General features: G+C 37.7%; 2 protein-coding genes across 4 annotated transcripts in view; both read right to left on the bottom strand.

The window, feature by feature from the left end:
- Positions 1-2,490, bottom strand: part of LOC110458646 — a 24,906-nt gene extending 22,416 nt beyond the window's left edge. The window contains exon 1 of one of the 3 annotated variants that reach the window (XM_021510443.1): positions 2,338-2,490. Coding sequence is in view for 1 of the 3 variants with exons in the window: in XM_021510442.1 (XP_021366117.1) it covers positions 401-404 (4 nt within the window). In the remaining 2 variants the exon portion in view is untranslated. Of the gene's footprint in view, positions 1-400; positions 420-1,234; positions 1,424-2,337 lie in introns of those variants that run through there. The other 2 variants (XM_021510444.1, XM_021510442.1) reach the window with 2 other exon arrangements.
- A 12,762-nt stretch (positions 2,491-15,252) lies between these two features.
- LOC110458647 (tyrosine--tRNA ligase, mitochondrial-like) overlaps positions 15,253-20,455 on the bottom strand; it is a 34,437-nt gene continuing 29,234 nt past the window's right edge. Inside the window, exons 11-12 of the mRNA XM_021510445.1 lie at positions 17,910-18,035; positions 15,253-15,545 (exon numbers count right to left, since the gene is read on the bottom strand). Coding sequence (XP_021366120.1) covers positions 15,505-15,545; positions 17,910-18,035 — 167 coding nt within the window. The 3' untranslated portion in view covers positions 15,253-15,504. The remainder of the gene's footprint in view (positions 15,546-17,909; positions 18,036-20,455) is intronic.

The raw sequence follows: 20,455 nt of genomic DNA, 5'->3' as shown, positions 1-20,455 counted from the left end.
TATATACAGTAAAACCTTGATATAACGCCCCTCGTTTATATACAGTAAAACCTTGATATAATGCCCCTCGTTTATATATACAGTAAAACCTTGATATAATGCCCCTCGTTTATATACAGTAAAACCTTGATATAATGCCCCTCGTTTCTATACAGTAAAACCTTGATATAACGCCCCTCGTTTATATACAGTAAAACCTTGATATAATGCCCCTTGTTTATATATACAGTAAAACCTTGATATAATGCCCCTCGTTTATATACAGTAAAACCTTGATATAATGCCCCTCGTTTATATATTCCTGTATGTTAGTTCCTCGATTTATTCCGGTTACATCGCTAGGGCAATGCCAGTGTAACGAGGTTTTACTTATCCTCGACAATCCTTGGATTACACTCACTCATGTTCTCAGCACCCCCTGGACTATTTCATGACAAAATCGAAGTATCTATAAGCGCCACCTTAGAGTTGATACAAGTAGACAAGTTTGATCAGTTGATGTACATACAAAAAAACTCGCACAGCATTATAACGGTAACACTGACAAGCTTTAGATTCGTGTGTCGTTGCTCTGTAATCGTCAAAGAACATGAGTTAGCCTAGCGATTGGTATTTTTTTTAAACCTGAAACTAATCAAATAGCAAACACCATGCCATCAAGCTTGTTACGACATATTCCTGGAGTGCAGAGAATGAAAGCTTTATTACAGAAAAAATCTCCACGATTCATTGTAATAAATAACATACCAATGAAAGCTTTATAATAAATGTTACTATAATTTAGTTAACATTTCGAAGATAATGTAACGATACACCCACGTGGTCGGGCAGGTGAGAGGAATGTACGTAAGTTCCTTATCTTTGTTCTATTTTAAGCCTCACTGACATGAAGTGTCTTTGAACTGATTGTATCGAGTACCGTCTGTAAACTATTTTCATTTAAATGACTGTTGAGAAGCAAATGCCATGAGTCATGACATCTCGCTAATAGGAACCCTCGACAGAGTGCTAACAAGTTCCTTATATGGGTAAAAAGTATTAACATTTCAAACAACATCCTCTAAAAACCATAAGTCGTAAAGCCATACTATTTTGGTATGATATGTATGTTAGTAGTGCAAATCTTGTTTTATCACATGTTGTTGAATTTCAATTATCAACTTTGAGCGCTGGTCATATGTAAACATGGGCTATAAAGAGTAAAAACCCTCTTCTTATTTGATTTTTTTCTTACCTTTTATGACGCCATTGTTGATATTTTGCCAGAAGACACTTCCTCATCAATTAGGTCACACGATCAAAAAACACTATTTTTAGAAGCACGATTTTAAAGGCCAGCACATTTAGGTGTGTTATAACTATACATCAAAAGTCATCTTTGAACAATGGTGGGGGTCAAATGTCAATAGATAATGATTAAAAAGTGTATCTGTCATAAGTTTCCCTTCATATTAGATTAATGATACAATAATGTACAAATAGGCGAGCAAATATGAAAAATCCAAAACGAGTATCATAAAGCTAATATGAAGGGAAACGAATAACATGTTCTTTTCATCATATAATACAAAATAAACTGTATAATTGTGATCTGAAACGAATATTTTGCACTTGGCCGCCTCTGAAACGATGAAAATTGCGTCCGCTTCACAATGACGTGACGTCACATTGATGGTTCCTATTCGATTGTGACAGATATTACACACGTTACATAAACATAATGTATGCGATGGCTTTATGACACTGCGTAACACGGTATTCGTATGTTAAAACATTTATTTTTATTTTTAAGACGAATAGGACCGAAAATGGTGATATCAATGGAATAGACTGTTGTAGAAGTGTTTTCGCATAAACGAACTTGAGCGAATGTTGAGGCTTCGTGATATTTTAATTCTCTACCCTTCAACATGCTAGGTATGGGGGGACGAACAGTATCATGCGACCTGAATTAGACACGGGATCTGGCCCCATCCTTGGCTTCTTAGTCCAAAGGTCATAACATTAAAACGAATTAAAACTCATCCCAATATTCACAAAAATATGAATCTCGAACAAATTTACTGTGAAGTTTCTAACACAAGGGTGTTTGCTGAGCCCAAACCGAGAATATGTTTCAATATTACTTAGTGAGAATACTTTTCCTTAACTATTTAGATGTGGTTCGACTCTTATAGGTACGTTATGTATACCTTATATGGGCCATTGACACAAACAATGTTGTGTAACCTAGCATAATGCAAAATTGCGAAATATTCATGTTATGCTATACATATCCTTTTATGGTATGAGCATTTTCGATCGTGTGATTCGATATTGAAAAACTTGAATACTGACCTTGATAATGTTAAATAAAAAATCCTCTAAAATCAAAGGTATCCAACTATTGTATGGGAATTTTAAATATCTCAATATATGTCAATTCTGGCCGTTATCTCAATATATGTCAATTCTGGCCGTTATCAGCACTGTTGGTATTGTTCATGGCCACAAGACTCGTGACTTCTGATAAGGTAGTTTTAAGTCAGGACATGTGTACGCCAGATATGCTAGTTCAAGAGTGTCAATATTTTAATTTTAAGCCAAAGGGTATTTTACATTTTATATTTAGTTAATCTGGAAATAAAGCTAAGATAAAGTTATTTCAACATTAAAATTCACAAAATCAATTAAATCCGAATTTGGACCTACATAAGCAAAACATGTGTTTACCCTTTATCTTGAATTGTCGAACATTCTATAATATTTCTAAGCGCCAGAGATATACAAACGGCTTCACCCTTATCGGTGTGTGTCACATTTAATATTTTGTTCTTAGATCGTTGAGGAAATCCTCCATAAAAAGCATAAGAAGCGCCATATGTGATCCATAACATGAAGATCTTCCTGTATCAGTCGTTATCATTTCAATGTGTATTTTAGTCACAACTTCATCCTTGATGTATCCCTGCAGGTCGGTGATCGAGAAAAAATACACCTGCTGCATGTATCGTAAGAGGCGACTTATGTGGAACACCTGCAGAATTAGAGATTTGCTCTGGTGTCCTCTATTTGGGGTCACAAACGCGACAAATACAAATCTGCTGCACCCCTTGTAGTACTTGGGATCTTAATATTTCTCTCTTCTTCTAACTACCTTCTATTATCTGACGCCGTGCTTGGCAACACCTCACTTTTGGTTTTAGTGGTAAGCGTTCGCCCAGGTGAGCACGGCAATTGGTTCTGTCCTCAGGTCGGGACATACAAAAGACCTTAACAATAGCAGTTGCTACTCCCTGCTTAACGTTCAGCATCTAGGGTAACGGCAACAACTGGTTCACCCGTTGTCAGTGTAATGTGACCGAGCGTAGTCCTGTGCATGGTGCCATCGGCATGGTATTTCAGTGAGATAGCACTTTAAACGCGGTATCAGATATGCGCTATCACAAGGAGGAAATTACACCAACATACCCTACCTCCAGCAAACATACACACATGCACGTATACACAACACACATGGAGGCACGACAAAATTTGATATTCTTTCACACCAGCTAAAAATGCAATCAAATAAACTGAAACAAGACTCGGAAAGGCTAACAGCTAACACACTCTCATTGTATCAGAAAGCGGAGGAGGATAACAGCAAGCTAATACAGAAACACAAACAGGACCTGGACAATATACATATAACATACACGAGTACAAGACTGCACTCCAACTCGGTTCTCTCATAGAAAGGTTTACGACGAAAGTTGTAAAATTAATTTCAAAACGGGTCTTTCTGTACACCCCATCATGAGTACCGCAAGCTTCAATCCACATAGAAATCCTCATGATTATTTGAAATCAGCCCTAGGTAAACTGATAATCTCCCGTCAAGTACAAAAGAAAGTTTTAACATCGCATTTTTTTTTTGCTGTCCAAAGCATTTAAAAGACAGCCCATACTTACAATTTTGTCCTCGTGTTTTGAAACTCTAAGTGGTAAATCATTTTTTACTGTTCGAAAATATGTGTTTAAAATACATGGTTGCACTTAGGAACACATAATTTTGAGAATGTGGTTTACAATAAAATATCAGATCACAGGAAAAAAAAGAGGTCCAGAGGGCCTGTATAGCTCATCTTGATATTTGTGCAATCATGGGAAAGTATTCTCAATAAAATACTTTTGCAAATATTTCCATATGTTCCAGACTAAATGAAACTTTATATTGCTCTATCCTAGCATGCTGCTGGTCAAGTATCATCACCCAGGGTCTCCTGGTATTGCAGGAGAAGTTGTTTAAAGAAATTTACATAGTTGAACCCTGTGACCATGACAGTTGGTCGAGGTAATTTATTTGAGGAAACTTTATAGCACTCTGTCCCAGGTGCCTAATGGCCAATTATACCATTACTCTGGGCCTCTGACCCATGTTTTAGTAGAGGAAGTAAACATAAAAATCATCAAAAATGGTGTTGTGATTGTAAAAATTTCAGCGGGATTAGACCTTGATTGGAACCCTGGATTTCATATTGTTAAACGAATGAGCTACCTGGTCATCGGCACATCCTCGATATCCAGAGGGTAACTCTCACTTACTCTCTCTGTATACCTGGAATATGTCATAGCAAATTTGAAGGCTCAGTGTGCGCCACCTTGTTGATGACACAGAAGACTAGTTCGATACTTTGATGTACATCAAAAGAATCTCGCGGTCGCGCAACAGTAACAAGAGGCCCGAGGGCCTGCATCGCTCACCTGAATATTTAAGCAGTCACAGCAAAATATTCTCATTAAATATTATCTTGTACTACAAATATTTCACTCGCAAACTCTGTCGGCTCCATCTGTTGAAACTACCAGCCAAATATTATTGTATGATTCTATGCTTTCTTCTTCAGAAGTTGTTTTGACATATTTGACCACTGTAAGTAGGTCAACGTCATTTTCATTTTAAAACTTTGTCGGGCTCTATCCTAGGATGAGACCAGCGAAATATGAAGATTATATACATTTCAGTTCTTTAGAAGAAGTCGTTTGAAATTTGACACATTTTACCCCTGATATCTTGAAAGTAAGTCAAAGTCATTTTCATTCTCAAACTTTGTCGGGCTTTATCAAAAGAATTAACCAGCCAAATATTAAGAGTCTGTACCTTTCAGATTTCAGAAGAAGTCGTTTGAAGGGTTTGACACATTTGACCCCTGAGACCTTGAACGTAGGTCAAGGTCATTTTCATTCTGAAACTTTGTCGGTCTCTTTCCCAGGAAGCAACCAACTAAATATGAAGATTCTATACATTTTAGTTTATCAGCAGAAGTCGTTTTCGTTCTTAAACTTTGTCGGGCTCCATCCGAGGAAGCCATCAGTCACATTTGAAGATTCTACACCTTTCAGCTCTTCAGAAGAAGTCTTTTGAAGTGTTTGACATATTAGACCGGTGTGAATTTGAAAGAAAGTCAAGGTAATTTTCGTTCTGAAACTGTATTGGGCTCCTACCAACGAAGCATTCGGTCAAATATCAGGGCTCTATGCCTGTTTGTTATTCAGAAGAAGTAATTTAAAGAGTTTGACATATTTGGCCGCTGTGGCCTTAAAAGTAAATCAAGGGTCATTTTCACTCTCAAACTTTGTCAGGCCCTATCCTAGGAAGCCACCAGCCAAATATGAAAATATTACCTTTCAGTTTTTCAGAAGAAGTTGTTTGAAGCGTTTGACATATTTGACCGCTGTGACCTTGAAAGTAGGTTAAAGTCATTTTTCATTCTCAAACTTTGTCGGGCTGTGACGGCACGATTTCTCACCCCGGCACGATTTTCTCAACCGACTGAGAAATCGTGCTAAAATTGCGACGTTCGCAACACGATTTCTCACCCTGACACGATTTCTCACCCGGGTGTTATCCGGTATCATGATTTTTGGCGATTGTGGTATATTTAGGCTTTTTTATAAAGGGACTATTTCCAGCTATGTTAAAATTACATAGGAGCCTGTCCCCTCATAAATTTTGTTTATACATTCGATGTTATTACTTTGAATCACTCTTCTAAATATTTAGATGATTAATTAACCTTATTACAGCATGGGGGTCAAAAAATAGAATATCAGTCTGAAAGTATTTTTCTGAAAAATAATCTTATTTTTTGCATCGTAGTACTTGGTAAAGGACGTTTACTCTCAGGTAGTGCTGTAATGATATATTTATCATCCTAAGTCTCCTACTTCCGGAGACCTGGAGTCGTGAGTCATGGGAGAGCCACGTAGTCCTATGAGTCAGGTTAATATGACGTGTGAACCCACCTACTTCCGGAAACGTGGAGACGTGAGTCATGGGAGAGCCACGTAGTCCTATAGACTGTCACACAGTTAAGATGTTGACGTTTAATAATCCTGACGAAACACAAACGGATTGATGACGTCAGAGAAAGGCTGTGTCATTGCGGGGGTGGGGAATCATCGTGAACGGATCATTATCATTGGTCCATGAACTAACAAACGGAATGATGACGTCACAGAAGGTGAATTGGACCCGCCTACTTATACGGCGCCAAAAGACCAAGGATCTGGGACCGGGACGTAAGTCGATGGACAAAGACAGGATGGTATGTCAATTTGGTCTTCGAAAACCATCCGAAACGGCGTTCTTCTGTGACAAAATATAAACTCGAAGTCAATACTAACAGACTGCAACAGGAACTTTAGTGACATCCAGAAAAATGATATTTATTGTGAACCTAAACAAAACCAGTGTACCTCGGTTAATCCTGTCATGTGCGTAGGCCAGTAACGATGTCAAGCAAAGTGAAAATGTTTCAATCAGAATAGATAGTAAAACTATCAAACAAGGAAGTCATCAGGACATCCGTTACATTATTTCAGCTGAAACCTCTCAGATAGAAAGCTTTGCAGTTGCTATCGAGAAATTCCTAGAACAGTATCTGGAGTTAGGACAACTCTAACATATGAAAACCATTATCAGGAGGGCCTGGTATGTTTATACCGAGGAATATAAAAATACCAGTCATTGAATTGAAGTTGTCTTTATTCACATGTAATTGTATCGCACCCATACAAAGTGTAATACATCATTCCGTTCGACTACAGATTTTATTTTAGAAATCAATAATAAATAATTTTATAATAGATGAATGTGCAACCACCAGACGTATATAAATAATATATGTCGGCGTAATAATACCACAGGATATGGTGGCTAGAACAATTCTATAACAATTCTATGCCAATTCCTTTGCTTTCGTTTGTCATGTCAATCAAGAGTAATCATGTTGAACAAGTCTGCCCCATTCAATGACACATTCATTAGAATCATTGATTGGAATCAATACATTTTCATTTAAACAAATATGCACAAGTTGGGATTTGAAAATAGGCACCCTTAAATAATACAACACATATGCTCATTTACATACGTAAGATAGCAAGAGGCCCAGAGGGCCTGTATCGCTCACCTGGATATCTAAGCAATCATGGCAAAATATTCTCCAAATGAGATCCAAGGGAATATGCCAAACCCCAAGGCCAATCCTTGTAGCATATCTGTATTTGATTTTTTATGCCCAGCAATTTTATGTATGGTTATGGGGTGGGGATCTCAACTGTTTCCAAGTTGTGATTCAGAAACTAGGTCCCTAGGGTTGTGGCCAGACCCCAGGATCAATTCTAATATCATGACTGCAATTGTCTCTTTTTGCCCAGCATTTGTATATATAGTTGTGGGTTGGGGATATCAACCGTTTCAAAGTTATGACCCAGGGATTATGTCTGCAAGGGCGGGGCAGACCCTGGGGTCAATTCTAATATCACGACTGCATTCGTCTCTTTATGCCCAACAATTGTATATATAGTTTTGGGGTGGGGATCTTAACTGTTTCAAAGTTATGACCCAGGGGTTAAGTCTACAAGGGTGGGGCCAGACCCTAGAGCCATCCTGGAAGCAAATGTGCATTCCTCTCTTTATATACAGCCATTGTATATATGGTTATATGGTGGGGATCCCAACCATTTCCAAGTAATATTTTTTTTTGCTCACACCCCTTAGCCCGGGGGGTCAGTCCCACTATTTGTACAATTTTGAATCCCTGCCTCCCATGAATGCTTCTGATTAAATATGATTGATATCCAATGCATAGTTCTACAGAAGTCGTTTGTAGCAATATAGCAAAATTGCCCCCTTTTGGCCCCGCCCCTCAGCCCCCTGGGGGGTCAGCCCAACCATTTGTACAATTTTGAATCCACACCACCTAGGGATGCTTCCAGTCAAATATGGTTGATATCCATCTCTTAGTTCCAGAGGAGATGTCGCTTAAAGCAATATAGCCAAGTTGCCCCCTTTTTGCCCCGCCCCTCAGCCCCCTGGGGGGTCAGACCCACCATTTGTACAATTTTGAATCCCCACCACCTAGGGATGCTTCCAGTCAAATCTAGTTAAATTAAGAAGAAGAAGTCGTTTAAAGAAATTGTTGACGGACGGACTCCACGGTATGGCATAAGCTCACCTTGGTCCTTCGGACCCGGTGAGCTAAAAATATATTTTTTTAAAGAAGATAATGTATGATCTTGTGCGTTATCTGGGTCTCAAACTGACCATCTGCAGCACCAAACCATTACCTTCCGACCATTTCAACCTCCTAGTCAGTTTTACAATTCGTAACCTTCAATAATATGATATGGTATCGTCGGCAGAACAGTACAAATCGCAAATTGATGAATAGTATTATATGTAAAGGTACATACAAATCTATTATTATGGGCTAACACATCACCAAATGAAACACTCACATTGAAAAGCGTCAACATTTGACCAAACGAAACCATCATATTAAAACGTGTGACCACTACACCAACATTTAACCATCACATTGGAAAGTTTGACCACTACATCAAATATAATTATCAAATTGGAAAATTTGACCACTAAACCAAAAATAATTATTAAAATGGAAAGTTTGACCATTACACCAAATATAACCATCACATTGCTGAATCATCCATCATCCAACTGACAAAGCAGAGCTTCTTAACAATCACTTCACTAATATTTCTACATCAACACCTGACCTCGAATTACCCCAAACAGCACAACCCAATGCCCCCCATTCAGTATCAAACATTCATATCACTGAACAAGATGTTTCCGATCAAATTAATATACTCAACACTAATAAACCCCCAGGCTCTGATGGGGTTATTCCCAAAATTGTGAAAAAGCTTCATGCTTCTCTTAAATTACCTCTTATGTTATTATTTAATAAGACACTTGAGTCTTGTATAATACCTTTTAGCTAGAAACAAACAAATGTTAATGCTATTTATAAAGGAAATGGCTCATATAAGGATGTGTGAAATTATCGACCTATTTCATGCTTCAGTAAAATAATGGAAAAAAATATTTTTAAATATCTGACCACCTTTTTGATTGAGAATGATATTATTACTAAGCATCAGTCTGGCTTTATACCTGGTGATTCTACTGTCAATCAGCTTTTGTTTATCTATAATGAAATTGTAAGCAATATGGATAAAGGAAAGGAGCTTCGATTTGTTTTATGTGATATCAGTAAAGCCTTCGACAGAGTATAGCACGAAGGTCTTTTATCTAAATTGAAATTATATGGTATAAATGGAAATTTACTTTTGTGGTTTGAAAATTATCTGTCTAACAGAATGCAAAGAGTAAATACTGAAGGTTACTTTTCACAATTTAAGAATGTAAATGCAGGGGTACCTCAAGGATCTGTCCTCGGACCACTATTATTTCTTCTCTATATCAATGATATCACTACTAATGTTTCCACCAATAGCAAACTTTTTGCTGATGACACTTCTCTGTATGTAATTATAGATAATAACCCAGTACAGGCCGCACAATCTCTCAACACTGATCTTACTAACATAGGTGAATGGGCAACAACTTGGGACATTAAATTCAATCCAAGTAAAACAAAATCACTCATATTTTCTAGAAAACAAGACACCCATCACATCCCACTATTTTTCCAATATAGCCAAATCATAGACACAGCATCACATCAACACTTAGGACTTACACTTCAAGATGATGCAACATGGAAACAGCACATACAGAATACATACAAAAAAGCTTACAATAGACTTAATATTCTTCGCCATGTCAAAACTAAAGTCAATAGAAAATCATTATTTAAAATATATGTGGGATTTATTAGGCCAATTTTGGAATATGCAAATATTATTTGGGATAATTGTACACAACAGGCAAAAGATCTTCTTGAATCTGTACAATTAGAAGCAGCTAGGATAATAACAGGTCTTTGTTCTGGGGTATCACATGACAAACTATACAATGAACTAGGTTGGGAAACACTATCTGTAAGACGAAATAAACACAAAAATGTAATGATGTACAAAATTATGCATGGGCCGACACCTCAATACTTACAAAATGTTTTAAATCCCTTATTAATAATCAAAATGATAACCCCTACCCTCTCAGACAAACTAGGCTTTTCAACCGAACTAATAACTATTTCGACAGCTTTTCCCCCTCAAATGTGCCGCACAATTAACACTGCAAAATCTGATCTTCCTAATTTTTCCTCTCCTGCAGCACTAAAAAGATATTTGCATAAAGATATTGTTTCTGATAGTGAATCTGTATCAATTTTCAAAACAGAAGGTAACCGAAGAGCAAGTATTATTCTATGTTAACTTCGAAACTCTTGTAGTAATTTAAATTATGATTTATACCATGACCATCTTACTAATAGTTCAGCTTGTACCTGCTCTGCTGAACATGAAACAGTATCTCATTACTATTTGGAATGTCCTATTTTTAATAATCAAAGAACTACTTTGTTCACTTCTCTTAATAGTTGTGGCAACCACAATCACATTGATATAAACATTCTTCTCCAGGGCTGTCCTGATTGTGATGGGCTTACAAATAGACGAATACTTGATGATGTGCATAATTTTATTGGAAAATCCTGTCGTTTAAATTTGTATATGACTTAAAGCCAAGGTGTACATGTTCAAACAAAAATAAACTGATTCTATATTACATCCAGGAGATTCTAGTTGGGCATGACTACTGACTATTACATGTACTTATCTTGACATTGTAAATAATTACACTCTATATGTATTAAATGAATTTATTAGTTTTAATTGTAACAGTTGTTGGTAGCAGTGGCCTGTGCAATATATGCACATGGACTTTTGGTCTAAGCCTGCCAATATCTGTCTATGATAGTGTATATATATGCTGAAATAAATGTATTTGTACATGTACTTGTATGTGTGTGTGTGAGGTGTGTGAGATGGGTGAGATGTGTCCTTCATGAGTTACTTCCCCTTAGCCTTGTGTTAATAAAAATTATGTCTAAAATATTATGTCGCATTGTTTATTATTCCACTTTGGCCATTTGACGGAGAGAATTTATATAGACTTTGCCTGTTATTCTATCCAATTGACTATGACATCTTGTCAATAAAATTTGATGAAATGAAAAAACATCGCTAAGTATGACCACCCTGCACCATATATAACCTTCACATTTCAATTACAGAAATAATAACACCAGGGCCCGTTTGTTCAAAACTATCGTTAAGCTTACGATGTCGTTAAATTTAACGAGTTAACCGCTAATTCTGCGTTAGTTAACGCCCTGCGTTAAATCCTTTTAAATATGAAAAAAAATGATAAAAAAAAAAAAAATGGCTAATATTTCTGTTTTAATATATATGGAACAGGTATATATATAAACTGTTGTAGAATATTTTCCCCTTATATTATGATGTCGATAAACTACACAACAAATGTTTACCGGATCTGAATGTGTCACTTTTATGTTAGCTTAACCTTTTTATTCGTAAAATATGTATCGATATTTACTTGAAAATACACTTTAAATTCGTAAAACATTTTCGAGAGAAACAGGGTTAATGGTTTTTAATATGTTTGACCCCTGTGACTTTGAAAATGGGTGAAGGTCATTCATTTGAACAAACTTGGTAGCCCTTCAGTGTCAGCATGATACTGGTGAAATATCATTATCCTAGGTTGCTTGGGTATTCAGGAGAAGTTGTTTAAAGGTTTTAAACATATTTGAACCCGTGACCTTGAAAATGGGTGAAGGTAATTTGTTTGAACAAACTTGGTAGCCCTTCATCCCAGCATGTTACTGGCCAAATATCATCATCCAAGGCCTTTTGGTTATTCAAGAGAAGTTGTACAAAGGTTTTTAACATATTTGACCCCTGTGACCTTGAAAATAGATGAAGGTAATTTGTTTAAACAAACTTGGTTGCCCTTTATCCAAGCATGATACTGGCTAAATATCATCATCCTAGGCCTTTTGGTTCTTGAGCAGAAGTTGTTTAAAAGGTTTTTAACTTATTTGACCCTGTGACCTTGAAAATGGGTGAAGGTAATTTATTTGAACATACTTGGTAGCCCTTCATCCCAGCATGTTACTGGCCAAATATCATCACCCTAGGCCTCTTGGTTATTCAGTAGAAGTCGTTCAAAGATTTTAACATATTTGACCCTGTGACCTTGAAAATGGATGAAGGTCATTCATTTGAACAAACTTGGTAGCCCTTTATTCCAGCATGCTCCTGGCCGAATATCATCATCCTAGGCCTTTTGGTTACTGAAAAGAAGTTGTTTAAAATAAAAAGTTGACGCCGGACAGATGGACGCCGGACGACGGACGGACGATGGACGCTGCACCATGGCATAAGCTCACTTGCCCTAAAAACTGTAGACCATTTTCTTCGTGACGCAGGTTTTGTATCATTTTGGCATAAAACAGCATAAATATCTTGTGCCCCTTTAGTCTTTCTTAATATACTATTAAGATTTAAAGGTATATTAGGTAAACAAATACTCTTTTCTAAAGCAAAGATTTCTTGTTTACTAATTATATACTGTTTTATAGCACTAATTATACTGTGAAAAGTTAAACAAGAGGCCCAGAGGGCCTGTATCGCTCACCTGAATATGTTTAAAATAATTGGTATGAAGTAAAGATAAAGCACTCCATGGTAGGTGCTGTAAGTACATATGAAATTTCAGAAAGATCCATCCAGTACTTGAGATATAGCAAGAACAAACTTCAAACAGAGCCCCACCTCTATGCCCCTAGTGGGGTCAAACCCACCAATTATACAAAATTGAGTCCCCTTGGTCCAAGGATGCTCCAGACTAAATATGGATAAAATCCCTTAATCCTGATGGTTGAAGAAGGATTTTAAAGGTTTTACCTCTATTTCTCCTATTGGGCCCAGCCCTTCTGCCCCCGGGGAGACCACACCCACTGCTTATACAAAATTGAGTCCCCTTTGCCTAAGGATGCTCCAGACTAAATTAGGATAAAAGCCCTTAATCCCTATGGAAGAAGAAGGATTTTTAAGGTTTTACCTCTATTTCCCCTATTGGGCCCTGCCTCTCTGCCTCCAGGGGGGTTAGACTCACCGTTTTTACAAAATTGGTTCCCCTTCACCCAATGATGCTTCATACCAAATTTGGACAAAATCCTGTCATTCATACAGAAGAAGGTATATGAAGAATTTGCTGTTTCCCCTAATGGGCCTCGCCCTTCTGTTCCCAGGGGTGGGGGGTGGGGGGGCACACTCACTGTTTATACGAAATTGAGTCCCTTTTGTCCAAGGATGCTCAAGACTAAATTAGGATAAAATCCCTTAACCCATATAGTAAAAGAAGGATTATAAAGGTTTAACTTCTATTTCCCCTATTGGGCCCCACCCCTCAGGTCCCAGGGGGGCCACACCCATCGTTTATACAAAATGGTTCCCCTTTACCCAAGGATGCTTCAGACCAAATATGGAACAAATCCTTTCATTCCTACAGAAGAAGGATATTAAAGAATTTGCTATATTTCCCCTATTAGGCCCCACCCCTCAGCCCCCAGGGGGGCCAGACCAAACGTTTATACAGAATTGGTTCCCCTTCACCCAAGGATGCTCCAAAACAAATATGGAACAAATCCATTCATTCCTACAGAAGAAGAGGGATTTTAAAGAATAATTTGCTATATTTCCCCTATTGGGCCCCACCCTTCAGCCCCCAGGGGGGCCACACCCACCATTTATACAAAATTGAGTCCCCTTGGTCCAAGGATGCTCAAACCTAAATTAGGATAAAATCCTTTAATCCCTACTGTAGAAGAAGGATTTCCAATGTTTTACCTCTATTTTCCCTATTGGGCCCCGCCCCTCTGCCCCCAGGGGGGCCACACCCATCGTTTATACAAAATTGAGTCCCCTTGGCCTGAGGATACTCCAGACCAAATTTAGTAAAAATCTACTTGGCCGTTCAGGACTACAACATGTAGTAGCGTTTCAAAGGAAAAGGTGACAGACGAACGACGGACGCTGCGGTATGGCATAAGCTCACCATGGTCCTTCGGACCAGGTGAGCTAAAAATTGGACCTAATACCATATCTACGTTGAAATTCTACAAAATTATAAAAAGAACCATCTTCTTTCATAACATCATATATAACAAGAGTACCGTGGGGCGGAACAATATTCGCCTGTCGAATGCCATATAGCCTTGCATTGAAATAAGATCTGCATCATTCTAAGAGTGGTTAGCTGACATGCTATAAAAAAATTGTAGGAGAAAATTTCTGGACAAAAAATCAAATACTGAAATGAACAAAGGGCAATAGCTTTTGCAAAAATCGACGATTCAAAAGTCTTTTAAGGGAGACACAACTTCATATCATGATTATAATGTACACTGTATACCAAGTTTCAAAGAGATCGGTCGAAAAATGTAGGAGGAGATTGCGGAACAAACAAAAGTTTACGCCAGACGGCCGGCCGGCCAGACGGAGTGAAATTTCTTCTTTTCCACGAATTTATGAGAGATTTAAGTTTAACAAGTTTCTTATCAAAGTTTAATTTAACTACCCTATGTAAATCAACATCAATGCCTAGCAAATTAAAACTTGTACTTCCCCACAAAAGATTGTGCTCTGTTGTTTATTTATTATTAATATATTTTTCACTGCCTATCCAAATTACTTGGGTTTTGGTGAATTTACATTTGTGAACCTTCACCCCACCCCCATCACCCCATCCCCACCCCACCCTGTCCGCCTTCATCACTGGATCTACCACTTAATAATACAATGTATTGTCATTCTACATGCATATATAGATTTACAATTATACACTTTCAATACATTTCTTAAAAACAGTTATACTTGTTTCATTTATTGATGCTGAGATTAATTAAAACAGAATCACATTACTTTTCAACAGCCATTCAACTTTAATTTGTACTACAATAACATATTATTGACATATTTGAATGTTATAGATTTCTTAACAATTTTAGAAATATTTTGTAAATTGAGGGATCATTAACAATGATTTCCGTCCCTATCAATGATATAACCGGAGTAACATCGAGATATTGACGTCAGTCTGCCTTTATAAGTAAAAACGTCAAGATATAACCCCATGTTTAAATGTCTTGTGTACGGCCTTGACATGTGAAGATTTCAGGGTGTCAGCCATCTTATGATGAAATGTTTCTTCTTCCCTGAAATGACAGTTAAATAGTATCACATATTTACGTAGATTTCAGTAAATCAAGGCATAGACTTTGGTGTATACAAAAACTAAGATGAGTTTCCATTTCAAGAAAGATCAGGAATCATTACAGCGAACATTTGTAAACACCATTATAAACATAATAACTAAATGAGGAGGGCAAATTTAATATTGTGAGAAAATGGGTTTTACCGCCGAAGGGTGAACATTTGACTGGGCAAACATTTTTCAGTATACAGTACTTAAAGGACAAGTTTTGTCAATCTCATATACCATTGAAACGCATTGCCCTGATAGCTTGCTTAAACTTTCATAACTTGAAGTTATGTTCCCTGACAGTTTGCTGTTCAATAAATTATCGTTATGTCCCCTGACAGTTTGCTGTTCAATAACTTAGAGTTATGAGCCCTGGCAGCTTCCTGTTTATAACTTAGAGTTATGTCCCCTGACAGCTTCCTGTTTTATAACTTAGAGTTAAGTCCCCTGACAGCTTCCTGTTTATAACTTAGAGTTATGTCCCCTGACAGCTTCCTGTTTTATAACTTAGGTAGCAGTGTACAGTAGCGTGCGATGGCCATGGGTGATATTTTTATACAATGAATAACCACTGTAATAAAAATTTTTTAAAAAATCAGCACTAAAATTGGTATATACACGATGAAGTGGACTATCTGGGCTTCATATTTTCAAAAAAGAAAAAAATCGAATTTGTTTTGAGACTACAGTTTGGGGCATTTACAAATCTGTGTCTACACAACAAAAGCTAGTTTTCATGTAGTCTATTTTTGTACTCAGCACATGTGTAAATATTGTGAAAAATCCAGTTGAACGACCTATGCTAAAACATGATTATTTCTGTTACCAAATAGGGGATATACTATTTAAGAGAGGTTTTAAGAAAAATATTACTACTTGCAAGGTCAAATTTTGGGTTTAAAATCATGTTTTTTTTTTTTTTTTTTTGTGGTAACCATGGTTTTTACAAGTCCTAAATCTGGGGAAAACAGTTTTTGAAAAAAAAATCAGTCTTCTTAACAAAATGTAATCAAAATGTAGTTTCTAAATATGTATACATATTTAGATATGTTGTGCAGGTTGAATTCACTATTCATGTTTATCTGAGACATGCCCGTTATTTTTAGGATCAAGCCATTTCTACTGTACACTGCTACCTTATACACATAGAAATTTATTTTTTCTGAAAAAAATGCCTTTTTATGCTTGATTCAGCTTCACTTTCATTCATTATTGCTTAAAACTACACGAAAACTGTTAAAAAGTTACAAATATAGGTCAATTGTGAGTTTATAATGGGGGGGTAACTCACCCTTTTCACAGGCACTTCACAATTCATCACATATGTGTCAATTGTGAAATTGGTAAAGTTGATACCAAACAACAAATAGTTCACAGGCTATCTCCTGATGCATTCAGACTAGATTTCAGTCTGTTTCACTCAGTTCAGCACCTGGTATCCATGGTAACTAATACATAAATTTGTATTTATTGAAAATGGGTTAAATATCTGTTTTCATTCTAATTACACTATTTTATATGTTTTTCCACTTTATTCAGCATACAGAATAAATTAGCAAAGTCAATAATGTCAATAAACAAGGAAACAAGACACCTACTTACCAAGTCGGACCAGAGTGATGTCATTTGTTAGGATGTGTTGCCAAGGTAGCAACACACATACTTACCAAGTCAGACTAGAGTGATGTCATTTGTTAGGTTGTGTTGCCAAGGTAGCAACACACATACTTACCAAGTCAGACTAGAGTGATGTCATTTGTTAGGTTGTGTTGCCAAGGTAGCAACACACATACTTACCATGTCGAACTAGAGTGATGTCATTTGTTAGGATGTGTTGCCGAGGAAACAACACACATACTTACCAAACCAGACTAGAGTAATGTCATTTGTTAGGATGTGTTGCCGAGGTAACAACACATATACTTACCAAGTCAGACTAGAGTGATGTCATTTGTTAGGATGTGTTGACAAGGTAACAACACACATACTTGCCAAGTCGGACTAGAGTGATGTCATTTGTTAGGATGTGTTGCCGAGGTAAAAACACACATACTTACCAAGTCAGACTAGAGTGATGTCATTTGTTAGGATGTGTTGCCGAGGTAACAACACACATACTTACCAAGTCAGACTAGAGTGATGTCATTTGTTAGGATGTGTTGCCGAGGTAACAACACACATACTTACCAAGTCAGACTAGAGTGATGTCATTTGTTAGGATGTGTTGCCGAGGTAACAACACACATACTTACCAAGTCAGACTAGAGTGATGTCATTTGTTAGGATGTGTTGACGAGGTAACAACACACATACTTACCAAGTCGGACTAGAGTGATGTCATTTGTTAGGATGTGTTGCCGAGGTAACAAGACAAGGTCGGGAGTATAAGTTCTACAATGATTGATGTATAGTCCACCTTCATTGATCGTTCGATCTGCATCAACTGTAAACAACAAAATTGAAATCTGTATTACTTTCAGTGACCATGAGAGTTTTTGACTCAGACTTATGGTACACATACCTGGACGAATGTCATTCAATCGTGTTAACATACACTCTGCATGTCGAGTTGTTTACAGTACATTATTACATTTTACATACTTTGAAATTTTTCTACCGAATTTTAACTTTACTCATTGCCAAGTGTGTTCAGACCAAATTTAAATCATAAAATATGTATAAATAAACTAGATATTAGATATATGTACAGGATCTTAAAACCGGTTACTAGAGGTGTGTATCGCAAGGATTGTGACGATACGATACGTATCATGCGGCTACACGGGTGGTGGCCCGGGAAGAAGTTACAAATCAATTCATTTGTTACGTAGTCTGTATTACATAATTAACAATTTAATCTAATCTGTATCTCCTTCTTTGGTACCCCTTAAACCAGCATGGAGTGCCTGTGATATATGTCCAATTCAGACATCCAAGCATTTGCAATGCCTTAAGTACATTGCATGCACACCGCACATCCCGTAAAGTTGTGCAATCCCACTACAAGTTATGCAAGTCATCTGACAATGTAAAAAGTGTTGCATATAAGCCAGATCCCATGACCCATGGCAAAATCTACTGGATTGAAACACATTGAAAATGTATCAATTGTTTAAACATCTAATTATCCTATCTACAGAAAAGTTTGCAAACAGGAACTAGATTTGCAGTTTTAAGTTCAAGAAAAGCATTTCATTGCAAGGATTAAAGTTAATGACCATGCTTCAATGGAAAGATATTGTCAGATGAACAGGTTCAAGATTTCAAGGAGCGAATTTTTTATTAAGGAAAACCGGTTCAGTACTTCAACCATGATAATCACGGACCTTTCAACATAGGGCTTAATCTGATCCGACCAAGTTCATCATCAGCACAATATATGCTGTATCAGTAAAATGGACGCATTGTATATCTCAATATAAAGGGTGTTGGGTTCCTGTGGGCAAAGTTTGCATTGATGTCAATCACCCAGGATTGTGTGGGGTAGTGATAGAAAATCCATAAAAAAATAGCCAACACTCCTATTTGGCACATTTCCTGCATTGGGGTCAATTTAACCAAGGATTTCAGCAATACCCCTCATAAAACACTTTATGATCACAAATCTCACAAAGTATTGAATAACAGCCAAAAGATTATAACTGATGCCGATAAGCATTAAATCCTCTTCTTCCATACAAATTGAGAGATTTTAACCAAATGTGGTCTGAAGTATTGAAGGGCAAAGAGAAATCAACTGTACATAAACAGAGGATATGGCCCCCCGGGGAACAGAGGTTATGGCCCCCCGCGGAACAGAGGGTATGACCCCCTGGGGAACAGATCTAGGGTATGGCCCCCTAGGTAACAGAGAGTATGGCCCCCCCGGGAACAGAGGGTATGACCCCCCCGGGGAACAGAGGGTATGACCCCCTGGGGAACAGAGGGTATGACCCCCTGGGGAACAGAGGGTAGGGTATGGCCCCCTGGGGAACAGAGGGTATGACCCCTTAGGGAACAGAGAGTATGGCCCCCCCGGGAACAGAGGGTATGACCCCCCCCCGGGGAACAGAGGGTATGACCCCCTGGGGAACAGAGGGTATGACCCTCTGGGGAACAGAGGGTATGACCCCCTGGGGAACAGAGGGTATGGCCGCCTGGGGAACAGAGGGTATGGCCCCCTGGGGAACAGAGGGTATGACCCCTTAGGGAACAGAGAGTATGGCTCCCTGGGGAACAGAGGGTATAGCCCCCTGGGCAACAGAGGGGTGAGCCATCTTTGCCCAAGGATGCTGTTCACCAAACTTGGTTTAATCTCTCCATTCGTACAACAGGAGAAGAATTGTTAAAGAATTACCTTAGTTTTCCATATTGGGCCCCGCCCCTCTGCCCCCAGGGGTGCACACCCTCTGTTTATACAAAATTGAATCACCGTTGCCCAGGCCAAATTTAGTCAAAATCCATTATTCTGTTCAGGACTAGCGTTTTAAATGAAAAGTTGACGGAAGGATGAAATGATGGACGACGGACGCTGCATCATGCCATAAGCTCACAGGTCAGCTGGATTCTCAGAACACTGGTGTTAATTATATTTTGTTTATTTCATCTTTATTATTTTTCATAAAAGTCCATTATGGTTTGGCTTTCTTTGCAGAAATGATTTATCAAAACTCAAATCTTGTTGGAGAAAAAAAATAGCATTTACTTGCAGTTTCGACAATGGTACGGAAATCCTTAAGACATTACTTAAATAAAAACACTTTTCTGAAGTTAAAACACTACACTAAGATCTGTGTTACCTTCTCTATCAAAGATCTGTGTTACCTTCTCTATCTAAGATCTGTGTTACCTTCTCTATCAAAGATCTGTGTTACCTTCTCTATC

Source organism: Mizuhopecten yessoensis, unplaced genomic scaffold (genome assembly GCF_002113885.1).
Source record: "Mizuhopecten yessoensis strain PY_sf001 unplaced genomic scaffold, ASM211388v2 scaffold9683, whole genome shotgun sequence".
NCBI lineage: Eukaryota > Metazoa > Mollusca > Bivalvia > Pectinida > Pectinidae > Mizuhopecten > Mizuhopecten yessoensis.
Note: the sequence above shows the minus strand (reverse complement) of the source record. Positions and strands in the feature narration are given on the sequence as shown.